Genomic DNA, 14300 nt, shown 5'->3' on the forward strand with positions numbered 1-14300 from the left:
TATTCTTTCAGCTCACTTTAGACACTAGACAAGTCTGAAATCAAATTGGATGATTTCACAGCACAAGGCAAAGCTGTTGACAGTGGATTTGGAAACAGAAGCAGAACCTGAGTATAAATTAACCACCAAACTTAGAAGAACTGCAGCTAAAACTAACCTTTTCCTTTAACTCATATTTAAGATTCCTCTGATGGCGTGGCAGAAGCCAAGACAAGCCTCTCTCAAGGGTGTTACATGTTAGATAGGACCCTGGTTCCAAATCATTATTACTCCAATTATGTTTTGCAGTTATGCTGCCTCACTGTTTGCAGGCAAGCCTTTAGTGCAATTAATGGGCCTCCACTTTTTCTTCTTCTGTTAGATCACCCAATATAAATTTACTATGCTTCCTGCTTAGATTAGCAATGGGTATTTGTGGATATGCAAATGAAGCATTCTTCGGTCTGGCATGCTGTTTTCTCACACTAGGCTCACCATCTTGTCTGGGATATCAAGGCAATTGCCAACTGATTCCTCCCTTGCCAGGGGGCATGATTTGCATGACGTATTCTCTCGTGACTGCAGTATGAACACTTTTTAAACACATATTGGGGATTATAACCCATGGAGCATTTGATTGGTTGCCATGTTTGAGAGAAACTCTGAATAACATTTTTAATGCAGCTCTGGCTGACTAGGCTTCTAAGAATCTCGATTTCCTGCCATTTTTAGCAGTTCTAAAGGCTCAAATCAACATAGGTATTTGGCAGCTAAACAATACACGTGTTTCAAGAGGAGGCAGCTACTGACACAAACAAAACCACCCCAACCACACACAGCCTGTTTGATTTTAAGTAACTTATTAAAGCTCCAGTCGCACCATCTGTAGTAAGTCTTTCAGCTGGTGACCTGATGATTTCTTTGCTTTTCCATTTACTATTACCTGGGTTTGAGAAGTTTAAATTATCAGAGAACAGGTAAAGAATATTTCTACTGACCACTAACATACATCTCAGCTTTACAGTAAAAAGATACGATATGCTGCATTTATACAAAACTCTTCTGTGTGTGTTTAACTGAATTGTTCTCATTTCTGTCACCCTTAAGACCACCTCCTTGACTTTTCCCCCACAGAAAGCAGATCACAGTTGACTGTAGATGTCCAGTACCAGGTTTTGCCTTTTCCTGCACCTGTTATTTTGTTTCATGCATATATTTTTTCATTTCCTCCTCTCACAAACAAGCAATAAATTCAGTAGTCACAACCTTAACCTTATCAGTTATTACAGAACTTTCCAGTTTCACAGTAGTTTAACAAATTGATGTCAGTTCTGACGAAATTTGTCCCTACCCTCAGCCACCTTTCCAAGTATTTCTGATGCATGCAATGGTTAAGACACTCCTAAAGCTACACCTCCCCAGCAGGTTCCCGCTCCCCTTCTTACACAATGAATACAAGCCCATTATGAGAAAATAATTGTGAAAATTAATTTCATTCCAAAATGACAAACTGTGCCCTGCTCAAATTCTTTTGCAGATTTAAATTTCTCTTGTTCCATAATAACACATGAGAATAAACGAAACTGTTCACAGACCCATTAATTGCTAACATATTGTTTAGAGCAGGAAGCAAATGCAGTAAGCATTAAGTTCTCAAAGCATCCTCCCTGCATGGTAAAATCAGCCTCATTTTATAGATGATGGCAATTATATTGTAGAAAGAATATATATTAGTTTTTAAACAGAAAGCCCTCTATCAAGGCCTACATTTCCTAGTTGTTAGACTCATATTTAATTTATGAAACCTGACCTTCCTCATTCAAAAATCTTACCTGGCATCTCCTTTTGAAAGGTTGGTGTTTACAGGATGAAGAATAACCTTGTTTGCATCCACATCCACCACACATTTTGTATGCAGATCAAGCTCTATAAAGAAATGAGAAAGTGTCAAGTGCTACTCCTAAAGCACCAGGATTACATACACCATTACTTCCTCCAGACACCAAATTTATTCATGCAGTCTGACAGCCACCCATCAGCTAGAGAATAGAAACAGGACTATTGCCAAATTCTGCTTCTAGAGATATTCTGATGGGATGGATCCTTTCCAGCTTTAAAGCATGCACTCCTTTCAAAACAAGAAAAAGCACTTTGGTTTTACTGAAGTACAATCAACATATACAAGGCAGTATGAAATTTCTTCCAGGGAAAGAACCATTAGGCATGGTATTACTTTGACAGCTCTTCTTATTGCTCCCTCAGTGCCTCACACATTCAGAGGGAAAGCTGCCCCTACCATCTGCAGCACATTTTCCCTAGCCACTGTTGTGATACTGCAGCATACCATGTCAGCTGTCAGTCCGGGGGCACCTGCTTGGAGAAATTCAAGTCCCATAAAAAAAAATGTAGGTGCAACCATGTAGAAAAGAGCTTATCCTTCCCTACAGGCTCACAGCCAGCTGAAAAGTCCAACTTTTCCCCATGACATTAAGCAATGGGATATATGCTATGAGTAATTAGAATATTTGGAATGTATGAGAATTCTGAGCCATAGAGGTGGAGAAAACAAAAGCTTCAGATAACACCCAGTGACAAATGGAGTTAGGTATAAAAAAAGCACACAGCCGCTTGCAGTCAAAGTCACCGCCTACAGACGTAGAGGCCTGGACACAAACAAATCTAGTCCTATGTCCTTACACTCTGATGTTAAACCTGGAAAGTACACCCAAGAGCCGATACCTATAAACATGACACACTAATCACACCCAGCAAGCACTGTGCACCGCCCTCACACACCATGATGATGAGGGGCTACACTGAATAACCTCCATACAGTACAGCACCTCAGCTGAATCACCAAAATATCCTGTGTAATCATGTTAATGACAATCCTCATCCTCCTTCATCTCTGCTCTTTCCTTCGCTGTCACCTGTACTTGCTCTTTCACCTTACAGCACCTTATAAACTCGGACCGAAAATCTCTCGGGCAAAGACCGCAGATCTTAATTATTGTACAGCGCCTTGCAGACTTCTTGCTACTGTGAAATAACATGGTAAGAGGAGATTTCTTTCACTGACATTTTTGGAAAGAACAGCCAAAGCTCAAGACTCTTAACGGTTGGACTCAATGACCTTTTGCAACCTAAATGATTATATGATTCCTCGTCATAGCAGGCAGTCACATGAAACCGAAATCCATCTGAACAAAACCACTCCTATGTTATTAAACTGTACTTTTGTAGAAGGAAGAGGCAGACAAGTTTCAGAAACCAGTATTTACTTTAATTTCTCTCCACACCCTGAAAGAAAATTTACCTATCATTAATATGCAATACGTGCTTGCTCAGATGAAATTATATTCTTTATACATCCCATATCCAACAAGTCACTTTATCTTGGACTGGCTGGTTAGTGATTAACATTCTGTATTGCAGTGACCTGCTTTTCCTCAGCAACTAAAGAAGGTTTTTACACGCTACCTCCCTTATGCAAAGCATAAGGTATGTATACTGTCTATATAAGCAGCATGGTCTCTATCACATTTTTCAATCTATCTCTTGAAAAAGAACGCTGCTGGCAGGTTTCACGTCTATGACTGCCCAGTGATCTCAATCTGGTATTCATTAAACCTCTCTTTGTGAAGTACCTTTAAGGAAAGCACACAGACAGGATATAATAGCTCCTCAAAGTCATACACCCTCACAGAGAAAAAGAAAGATTCAAAGACGATTTATCATGTACAACACACCTTCTCTGATTATTGTCATCGCAAAGGTGAGGTTAAAATTCCTCACCCAGGCATTCTGCAGACAGCATGGTTTCAGAACACGTGGTGAGCCAACCTAACAGCTATTGCCAAACAGGGAGGTCTCAGTCTTTCCTTCTGGCTACCTCTGCCTGTTGCTCACCTTCCACCCTACCGTGCTGAGCACACTCCTCTGTAAGTCACTTCAAGTTACTTAAAACAGCAGAAAACTAACCAACAAGAAAAACTGATGTATTTGGAAACTATGGAAAGCTACATCAGCCCAGTAAAAGCTCTGAGAACATCAAAGGCCATGCAAACAAGTGGGTAGGCCGGTACGGAGATGAAGATAGCAGGCAGAAGACTGAGACCTTCTCCCAGCAGAAACCAACTGCTACATCAGCTCATGGCATCCCATGAAATATTCAGCCTCTAAGCAGGGTTATATATCTAGATAGCCATAAGGACACTTATCCCAGTTACCTTGGCAAAAGACTTGAACAGAAACTCTTTCTAGCTGAAGAAATAGTTTAAATTCTGTTTTAATAGCACATTGTACACTTTCTGGCTCCATTATAACACATGTTCTCTGACCAATTTGAGCTGAAAGAGGGGAGGATTTAGACAAGATATGAGAAAGATCTTCTCTGTGAAGGTGGGGAGGCACTGGCAGAGGTTGCCCAGAGAAGCTGCGGCTTCCCCATCCCTGGCAGTGTTCAAGATCAGATTGTACAGCGATTTGAGCAGCCTGGTCTAGTGGAAGATGGAGGGATGCAAACAGATAACCTTTAAGGTCCCATCCTCAAACCATTGTGTAATTCTATGATTTCTGATTTCTTTAATGCTTCCAGTAGGCTGAGAGAGGAATCTTATGATTTTCAGTAGTGGCTAATATATCATGGTAATTTCTATGCCATTAAGTTTTTAATATTACTAAAGCAGGTTAGCCTTATAGAAAAATTATCTTCCTGGTCTTTTTAATATGATCACACAAGGACTTCACCCTTACTTTTACTAGTTTCAGTGTCTCCTACGTAAGCAGCCTTCTTGCTGCCCCTGAACAACATGCAGAATGAGCATGCAACAAGATGATAAGCTTTCACATCCAAAACACCAATTAGTTCATCTTGTAGTAAGGACTCACTGCTTGAGGCCTAGTATTATTATTTCTTTCACCTACACCAAGGTTTTTTTCAGACAGCATGAAACTTTGGAGAAGTTAAAAGATAGCAGAAGTGGCTCACTGTCAAACTTTGGAGATTTATCACAAATCTTTGAGCTCAATGAGATTTAAGATCTCATTATTACTGCTAACCTGCTTCTAGCTTCAGTCATTACTAGGCAAACACAATCAACTACTCTTTTGCTTCATCAAATCAAGACACTAATCAGTTAATTTCTTCTTGAAAAATTAAAACTCAAACTCTTAACACCTCAAGAAACATTTAGTGCAGGGAATGAAAGCCTCTTTCATAGCTTTAGAGTAAGAGAGCTGTGACATCCATAATTAAAGGGTAACACGTATTTTAGTTACTTTTCCACATTTACATTTCAGAGCTGTAGAAATCTTAAAGCTGGGCTGAGTGCAAGAATAATTGTTAAGTTGTGTGTACCCAAGCGACTCACAGAGAGTCTCTCAGATGAATCACAGAATAGTTTGGGTCAGAAGGGACCTTAAAGATCATCCAGTTCCAACCCCTTGCCACAAGCAGGGACACCTTCCACTAGACCAGGATGCTCCAAGCCCCATCCTATCTGGCCTTGAACACTGCCAGAGATGGGGCAGCCACAGCTTCTCTGGGCAACCTGTGCCAGTGCATCACCATCCTCACAGGGAAGAACTTCCTATAATCTCCTCTCTGTCAGTTTAAAGCAATTCCTCCTTGCCCTGTCTCTACAGGCCCTTGTCAAAAGCCCCTCTCCATGTTCCTTTCTGGCTTCTTTAGGCACTAGAAGCTGCTGTATGGTCTCCCTCGAGCCTTCTCTTCTCCAGGCTGAACAAGCCCAGAAATCTCAGCCTGTTGCCATAGCACAGGTGCTCCAGCTCCCAGACCATCTTCAGGTCCTCCTCTGGACTCGCTCAAACAGCTCCATGTCCTTTTTATGTTGGGTTCCAGGGCTCAGGCAAGGTCTTATCAAAGCACAGTAGAGAGGCAGAATCCCCTCTTTTGACCTGCTGGTCACACTGCTGGTGATGCAGCCCAGGACAGGTTGGTTTCTGGGCTGCAAGCGCACACTGAAGGCTCATGTTGAGCTTCTCATTGACCATCACCCCCAAGTCTTTCTCCTCAGGGCTGTTCTCAATCCAGTCTCCACTCAGCCTGTATTTGCGCTTGAGATTTCCCCAGTCCACTTAACCCAGCCTAGGACCCTGCACTTGGCCTTCCTGAACTTCATGAATTTTACATGGGCCTACCTCTCAACCCTGTCAATGACTTTTTATTTAACTTGTGAAACTGGAAGATGGGTCTTGAAAGAGGCCATTCTCCTTCCCATCTCCCTTGATTATTCAAGTTCTCCCCAAAGAGTTTTAAGGCTCAGGTTCAAGCAATGCAGATCTCAGCTGAAACCACACTCGTGTGTATAAAGCAGACATGACTATGCCTTTGACAAGAGCCTTATGGGTGTTATAAAAAGAATTCACACCACCTATATATGCTTTGGGCTTTTTCACTAGCCAAAGAAATTTGATACATTTCAAACATGTTGGAAAAGTCAGGAAGCAAGAGAGAAGAGGACAAGCAAAACCAGGAGCAGTGTACCACTGCATGCCATGGTGGATTCAGCAGGCCCTAGTATATTCCAAACAACAGGTAGGAGTACGCACTGCCTCTGAAACAGCAGTCATGTGTCTGGTAATCATAAACTCAACAGGGCAGATTTTCCACAACAGCATTAGGAAAAAACAGGAAAGGTGCAACTTTAAAATGTACTAAACAGGTCTGGTGTAGAGACAAAAAACTATGTGAATCCTGGAGGAAGGGGAAAGGAGAAGTATTCTGGAAAACATGGTATGTTCTCAACTCTGGGAAAGCTCCATCTTCATTTATGAATCAGTTTGGGAACTATCTTACTAGATTAGGTGCAAACTGGTTGGATATTGATGTACCCAACTCCCTCATTCTACTAGGGTACGGAATCAAACCCAGCTGCATCGGGTGGCATAATGAAAACATCTGAAGTGCCATGCGGTGATACTGGAGATTTTTCAGCCACTACCCTAAAAAGTCATCCAATGTTTAAAGTTACTGAATTTCAGAACTAAACAAAATTATCCTAATAGATGGCTTTTACAGGGCATTTTGAAATAATCTTAAAATGAGCAATGATACAGTAAATAAGATTGCCTGCAATTTATTAAATTAGTGGTTTGGACCATGTTATCATAACAGCTTTTAGTACAACAGCCACGGTAGCTGAAAAGTCTGTTACAACCTGCATGACCTTCCATATTTATCTCTTTATATACTTTATCTTTTTCCACAGTGTACAAGTTGAATTAAGGGAAAGCATTTCCCAGTTTATCAAGAGCCTTTATTTCCATATATATATTTTTTTTTCCATCAGATCTCAATTTAAGAAATTAGTTTCCAATGGTTGACAGTTTTTCAGCCCTTTCAAATACCATTTGATCCTGAAACGCACTGAAACGAAGATGTGAACCTGGTGTTATAACACAGGTCGAATAAAATTTGTGGGATTCCTCCTCATCCTGCCACCAGGTTTAGGGCATCTGCACTGACACCTAAGGACCTCTTGGAGACAGGCATTAAACTTGGTAGTATCCCTGGGAACCAGCATGGCTCCTCTTGTCGTGTTTCTGCAAAGCTAACTGAAGTATAAAAAATAAAATGTGACAGGTTTAAAGTGCATGGACTAAGCTCATAAGCCAAAATTGGCCCCAAATACAAAAGCTCAAAATAATCTCCTGTACAGACAGACGATGGAAATTTTACATTTTAAATTGCCAGTAGATTTTTGGGAGATTAACATTCCCTCGAAGGTTAGAACTGGAATGTTACAGCCCAAGCCTTCAATTGCATTCAGTAAGAAATGACAGTAGGTTTCTTTTACCTTACTTGGTCTGGAAAAGCAAATTGCAGTAACACTGAGAAATGTCTAAATAGTAACTTTGAAATATTTAAAAGTTTCTTTATCACACAAATTAAATGGATGCCAACTAAAATCAAAAGCAAAACCAAGCAAAAACAAATCAGAGAGGCTGTTTGGGGGGTTTTATTGGGTTTTTGATCGTTTGAAAAAGAAATCTGAAAGCAAGTTCAAAGACAACAGGTCCCCAAGTTTCCCTGCACTTATTTGCTGCCTTAGAGTGACTTTTCTCTTTGTCTTTCGCTATGTAGAAGCCAACACAAATAAAGGAAAAACTAACTGACCTTATAAGAGAGCATGAAAGTAACTTAGGTCTAAATGACAATGCTAAGAGCTTAAATGGGGGGGGGGGGGGGGGGAGAGTAATGGTGCTTTTAGAACATTAATTATAAGACATAATGATCAATACATTCTGGACAAAAATACAGTAATTTGACTCCTTTAAGTCATACAAACATGAAGTCTAAGCAGGCATCTTTCAAGCTTCTCTGAGATATATATATATATGAACTGCGCAAATATGATTCATGAAATTTTCATTTTGCAGCAATTAGAAATCATTAAATCTGCATGAGTGCATCTGGAAGGGCACACAATACTATCTAATCTTCAGCATGAGGTGCAAGTGAACTCAAACTCCCAAGCGTGTTCAATGCAACCAAGCTCTCCTCACATGTTAATGCTACATTGTACAAATGATACAAAAAGTGTATTCTATATTCTGCTGTTACATTTTTTGAAAAAACAAAACAAAAAAAAGCGCTTGCCAAGCAGCTTTAGTAAAGGCACTCCGTGTGTCTGGACATTAACTGTATGCGCAGTCAGTCCTGCTGCTGCATACAATGCTCAGCTCATGGAGACTAAGTAAATAAATCAGCCTGGTGACTTTCTAATGCAGCAAATAGCTCTGAGGAAGTTTAACACACAACTCTCTGCTGCTGCATTTGTTTCAGGCTTCAGATTTAACAAGAATGAAACACAATAGCGTTTGGTCTGCAACCAGCCACCTAAAAACCAAGGCAGAACTATTCACAGTGTGTCTATCTGATCTTCTGTTGACTTAAGGAGGAGCAAAGTGAAACCAGAGCAGCAAGGTAATCTCATACCGCCCTTTAGGCTAGCTCTGAAGATGTAATTAGCACAAGAATTGTTTGCCTTTGCGGCACCCACGTTGGATTGACTGGTAGTCTCAAGAGACTGGCTGTGGGGAGTAAGCCTGTAACACCTTGGAGTTCTTAAAATACAGTTGCCTGACTGAGGAACACAAGATGAAACACTAACTCTACATGCTTCATCCATTTACCGCAGTATCTCTGGGCTAATCCTGCTCATACCAGAAACAAGACTTTATAGGTTATAAAAAATCACCAGGGAATAGTAAAAATTCCAGACACTCATGGGTGACAAGGATAATGGTGAAGAAAATCCTTGTGTTTTGCATATTGCCATGAGGTTACAACAGGTGCCATTTCATTTACTCTAATATCAAAATTAATCTTGTAAAACTGCTTCCACAAGTTCCAATTTATAGATTAATTATTTCTGTTGTAATCTCCAGTGAAAAAACAAGCAAACAACAAACAAACAAAAATGCAAGAACAATCCTCATCTCCTCCCCCAAAACAAAAAATCATTTCAAGTGACTGGAAATGCAGCCTCTCCAAAGAGGAGGAGGATGCAAAATTAGCCCCTAAGAAGGTGATCAGAAGCTTGCACTGATACAGAAGAAAATTCCTGCCTTATAAGAACTGGAGATGGAATCTTTATCATCAAAGCACAAAAAGATCCGTGACTGAACACAGAAACTGGCCTGCACGAATATACACATTAACATAATAGATACCTTAATGTATTTACAGTCAATTTAGCTATTTAAACTGGAAGCTATAGGTCTTACACCACAATTCTATGAACAGTTTAATCCAGCATCATTGGTGAAATACAGGCTGTGGTCCCTCACTGTTTAAACCTGGCACACCGGCACACCCATGCCACCACTCCTGACCCAAGTCGTGCAGTGCCACCACCCAACTCTGTGCCAGCACAGGTACTTCTACTGCTCCTTGAGAAATTCACCCAAAGCACTAAACACATGATATTCTTTCAGTTAGCTTCCTGCCTTTCTTGTTCAAACAACAAAGCATTAACCCAAGTGAGATGTAGCAACACAGCAGTGGTAGTTTTGACTGGCTTGAGGTGTCATCGGCCAGACCCTTTAGCATAAGTCATATTCTTTCATTACTGATAAAAGATGTTGTCTTTTAATTAACACTGCACTGAATTGATTGAAAGGCACAGGGAAACACAAGGACTTAAATGTACTTCTGGGATGCCTGTACACCAACATTGCCTGAAAACAAAATACTCAGTAAGACAAATCATAATTAAAAAGCCTCCAGCTGTCTTTTGCTTTGCTTCATGGTATTGCTTGAACCTTGCACAGCATTTACTCGAAATATAATGAATATCTGCTAAGCGAACTCAAACATTGATGATATTCATAAAAAGAAATCCACTGCAACTCTATAATGCAACAGCCAAAGAACTACTGATTGTTATCAAAAACCCATCTGAAAAAAAAAGCAGTGCACTAGAGAACACTTTAATGAATGACAAAACTAAGAGAACAGAAGACAAAGTCTTAGCTAACAAAACAGTACTGAATTATTTCGTTCATAATAGCACGCTAATCGAGATGCCAGTTTGCAAAGCAGAAAGTATGTAGAACCGTAAGTCACTCTGCTACCTGGCAGAGCCTACAACTCCAGACATGATGGATGCTGCAATGTACTGACACAGAAGTTTTACAAAAGCACAGATTCCACACACAGTTTGAAGAATTGGGGTCTAATTTGAAGCAAGATGCAAAAAAATAATGTAGTTGCAAAAAAAAAAAAACAAACCCCAAACCCAAGAAACCCCAAGGACAATTAGGAATGTTTCCTCTGTACTGCTAAAAATCAGTACTATAAATCAATAGATTACCACTTTGCATAAGACTGAAACAGGACCTTCAATACTATCACCTTGAAATGCAAATACTACGAATAATGAACTATTTGGAAATACTGAAGAGAAATCTCTTCAATATGCATGCAAGAAACCTATTATACTTTTATGAGCTGCATAAATTAGTAACAGTTAAACCGCTTTTATTAACCTAATAAACCCTTGCCTTAAGAAATTCATAATTCAAACACTAAAGACAACCACCACCACCACAAGTAAACACTAAGAAATATTTCAAAGCTTAAATATCAACAGTCATAACCATCTGATAGATTTGCAATTTTAAGCCCTTCGGTGCAGAGGGAAGGAAAGAACATTACTCGTGATCCCAAAGAAAACAAATACTTTCTTCAGGTCCAAAGCCCCAGAACTTCATACAAATATTACTTAGAACAAAGTACATGTTAGAGAGCTTCCTTTGAGCTGCCTCCTGCCTCAAAGCCTATTGAAAAAGCAAAACCACAGAAGTCTTACAACTGGATGACTCCTCAGAAAATCAGTTACACAATTCTTTAATTTAACATTAAATAGGTAAGAAAGATACTAGTCTTCATATCACTTTTTTCTATAAATTCTAGGAGCATAAGAAATACTACACAGAGGTATCGATTCTTTAGAACTAACAAAAACAATCAATTCCAGAACATTTTGTTTCAGGGAGAAAAAGACATGGATCTTTTAGGCTAGGCTTACATGGATTTAGGTATCACTCACAAAATAACAGGATGCTTAATAGCTGCAAAGTGGTTCTTAGAGAGGAGGAACGCCCTGACTGCCCAGCCACATGCCAAAGAGCGTGGGGTTCAGGTCCCTCTTTCTTCTGATGAACTCAAACGTCCCTCACTCCTGGATGAGCCTCTTACTAACGAGGCTACAGTCACCCTCACCAGTCTGTAACATTTTTAAGTTTATGCAGTATAAAACAGCTCCAGTAACAAGACACACTCTCCCATTCTCCCAGATTCATGCAGCTTAGCGTTAGGCTATTCCCCAGGAAGGTTCAAATACACATACTGCTCCAAATCTACACTCTTCCATAATTTTTCCCCTTTATTTCCACCACTTCTTCCCCACACATAGTTTCTGAACTCAATCTCTAACTGGAAACATCTTGAAGACCTGTTAACATGAGCACAGACTTGAGGTTGAACATATGTAGAACATACACCAGGAGGGAGAGGTGCATTGCTCATCCTTGGAGATTCAAGTCTTGGCTAAAGGAGGCCCTGGGCAACCTTACCTAATCTGACCTGCTTTCAGCAGTGAGTTGCACTAGAAACCTCCAAAGGTCCCTTCCAACCTGAATCATTGTATAATCGCAGGGGTAAAGAGCACTATACAGTCAGATGTCTGGGTCACAGCCAAGGAAGTGATCTATGGCAGGAAAGGGACATGAGCAAGACAGCAAAGGGACAAGCCTACGTCTGTCACTGAAACAAGGCACCATCTTTCAGCTCCTCAACAGCCCCAACCCACCAGACTGTAGGGACATCAACTCCATCTCCTCTGTTCTGAATGTGGGACTCTAGAGTGCTGATGAACTCCCTTGCCTTTATTTTAAAAGATACAGAAATAATCTACTCAACACCTTAACCTTTTATCCTAATTCATTGAAAGGAATTAAAGAGCAATTTTGGTTCAGATCATACAGAAAATAAAGAAGACACACCCCCCTCTTTCTGAATCAGCTATTAAACTGACTTTACTGGACTCCCTTTCCCCAGAAGTAATTACTGGCATACTTGTGTGAGAATGTGGGGGAAAAAGCCACCCTACATGTTTCTTGGCTTTTTGCCTTCTTCACCTGCTCATTCCTTGGCTGGAGTTGCCTTCTCATACTTGCTTCCGCATCATCAAGAGCAAGTTTTTCTAATTAAGGCAGATGCCCAGACCACGGTCTGATTAACATAACCCTTAGGCAAGTTTCACTAAGGGGAGAAAAAAAACCAAACCACCAACCCAACAACAACAACAACAAAAAATCTTGTCAATTCCTACTTCCTCTTCCATGTTTTCTTGGGTTTGTTTCTTCTGTCCTTATAGTGCCTCTGTTACCTGGTTAACTCTGTCCCACTCAGTCATCGAGGAGTAAGAGGGAGTACAGAGCTGAGGGCTGAATGAGTATAGGAAAAAATACAGAAAGAGGCATTTTCCCCCCAAACCCCAGAAAGCAAGAAGGAGGAAGAGCTTTCCCAGCTGGTAACAGGGTACAGCCCGGCTGTAAAGCAGGTGCAGGAGGTATAGGGAGGGGTGTACCCCGGGAAGGAGAGGGGGAGATAAAAGCCCCATAAACCAGGGAGGGTTTAGGAAATCGATGTCGGAGAGGGGAGCGAAGGCGGCTGCTTCGTGTGCTTCGCCCATTCACCTCCCTGCACCTACACACGCGTATATAATACATAAATAAACAGATACACACATACACTCCCCGCTGCCGACACATACACCTCTAAAGGCGCTCCGGCACACACGCACACCTGCCCCCACGGACACCTGCGGGGACCGGCACCCCCGGCCTCCCGCCCCGCGCTGTCCTTCAGGCCGCTCCCCCCTCACACACCCTTCGGGAAGGGAGCGGGGGGTGGCTGAGGGAGGAGGGTCTCACCTCTCCGGTTCATGGGACGGACGCGCACCGCCACCTTCACTTTGGAGTCCCCCATCGTGCCGCTCCAACCTCGCCAGCTCCCTCGTCCCTCCTCGGCTTCCGTCTACGGAGGGAGACCCGGCGGCGCGGGGAGGAGCGCGGAGCGGGGCGGGAGGGGGGTGAGACCGGCGGCGGCGAGAGGGAGGCACCGTACGTGACCAACGTCCGGTCGGACTACAGCTCCCAGCGTGCACCGCGGCGGCTCGCTGGCTACAGGGGAGGGCAGCGCGGCGCGCTGTACCCTGGGAGCTGTAGTTCTGTCTGCTGTCACGGCCTGTAGGGGAAGCGTTGCATGCTGGGATATGTAGTCCTCCAGAACAGAGGGGTATCAGGTTGTGGGGTGCCCCATATGGAGTCTGTGGGCTATGTTGTACAACAGGGCACTGACAGAAAGGTCTGAGGGTCACCCCGGGTCCTGCCACTCAACCCCTGGGTGGCTGCTGGTGAACCCCATCGCACCTCAGTCCTGCCCCACGCCCCGTTTTGGGGAGCACAGTGATATGTCATGCTGAGCAGACAGCAGCATCACCACCGAGACTAAAAACCTCACAAGATTTACTCTGGGAGCAGAAACCAACCAGGGATTCCTTTGCTGACCTTTGGGGTTTTCACCTGCTAGAAATCACTTTGAAGATCACCCCACATTAAAGATCACAAACCGTAACCTAACATATAGACCATGGTTTTGGGTGATGTCTGGGTCTGGTTTCACTGAGCAACCTCCGATATTCCATCAACACACTTTTATTAACAGGCCCAGTACGATTTGCTTAGTGAAGGTGGCTCACTGAAAGAGCTCAACAGTAATAATCAGA

At 42.0% G+C, this 14300-nt stretch overlaps 1 protein-coding gene across 7 annotated transcripts in view; it reads right to left on the bottom strand.

The window, feature by feature from the left end:
* The window catches only part of KIF13B (kinesin family member 13B), a 129254-nt gene extending 115649 nt beyond the window's left edge, over window positions 1–13605 (bottom strand). For all 7 annotated transcript variants that reach the window (XM_057427701.1, XM_057427698.1, XM_057427695.1 and 4 more), the window contains exons 1-2: window positions 13447–13605; window positions 1812–1905 (exon numbers count right to left, since the gene is read on the bottom strand). In XM_057427701.1, coding sequence (XP_057283684.1) covers window positions 1812–1905; window positions 13447–13501 — 149 coding nt within the window. In that variant the 5' untranslated portion in view covers window positions 13502–13605. The remainder of the gene's footprint in view (window positions 1–1811; window positions 1906–13446) is intronic.
* Between the last annotated feature and the right edge of the window lie 695 nt (window positions 13606–14300).

The sequence above is a fragment of the Pezoporus wallicus genome, unplaced genomic scaffold (genome assembly GCF_028554395.1).
Source record: "Pezoporus wallicus isolate ANWC-B61680 ecotype Strahan unplaced genomic scaffold, APGP_CSIRO_Pwel_v1 contig_6464, whole genome shotgun sequence".
NCBI lineage: Eukaryota > Metazoa > Chordata > Aves > Psittaciformes > Psittacidae > Pezoporus > Pezoporus wallicus.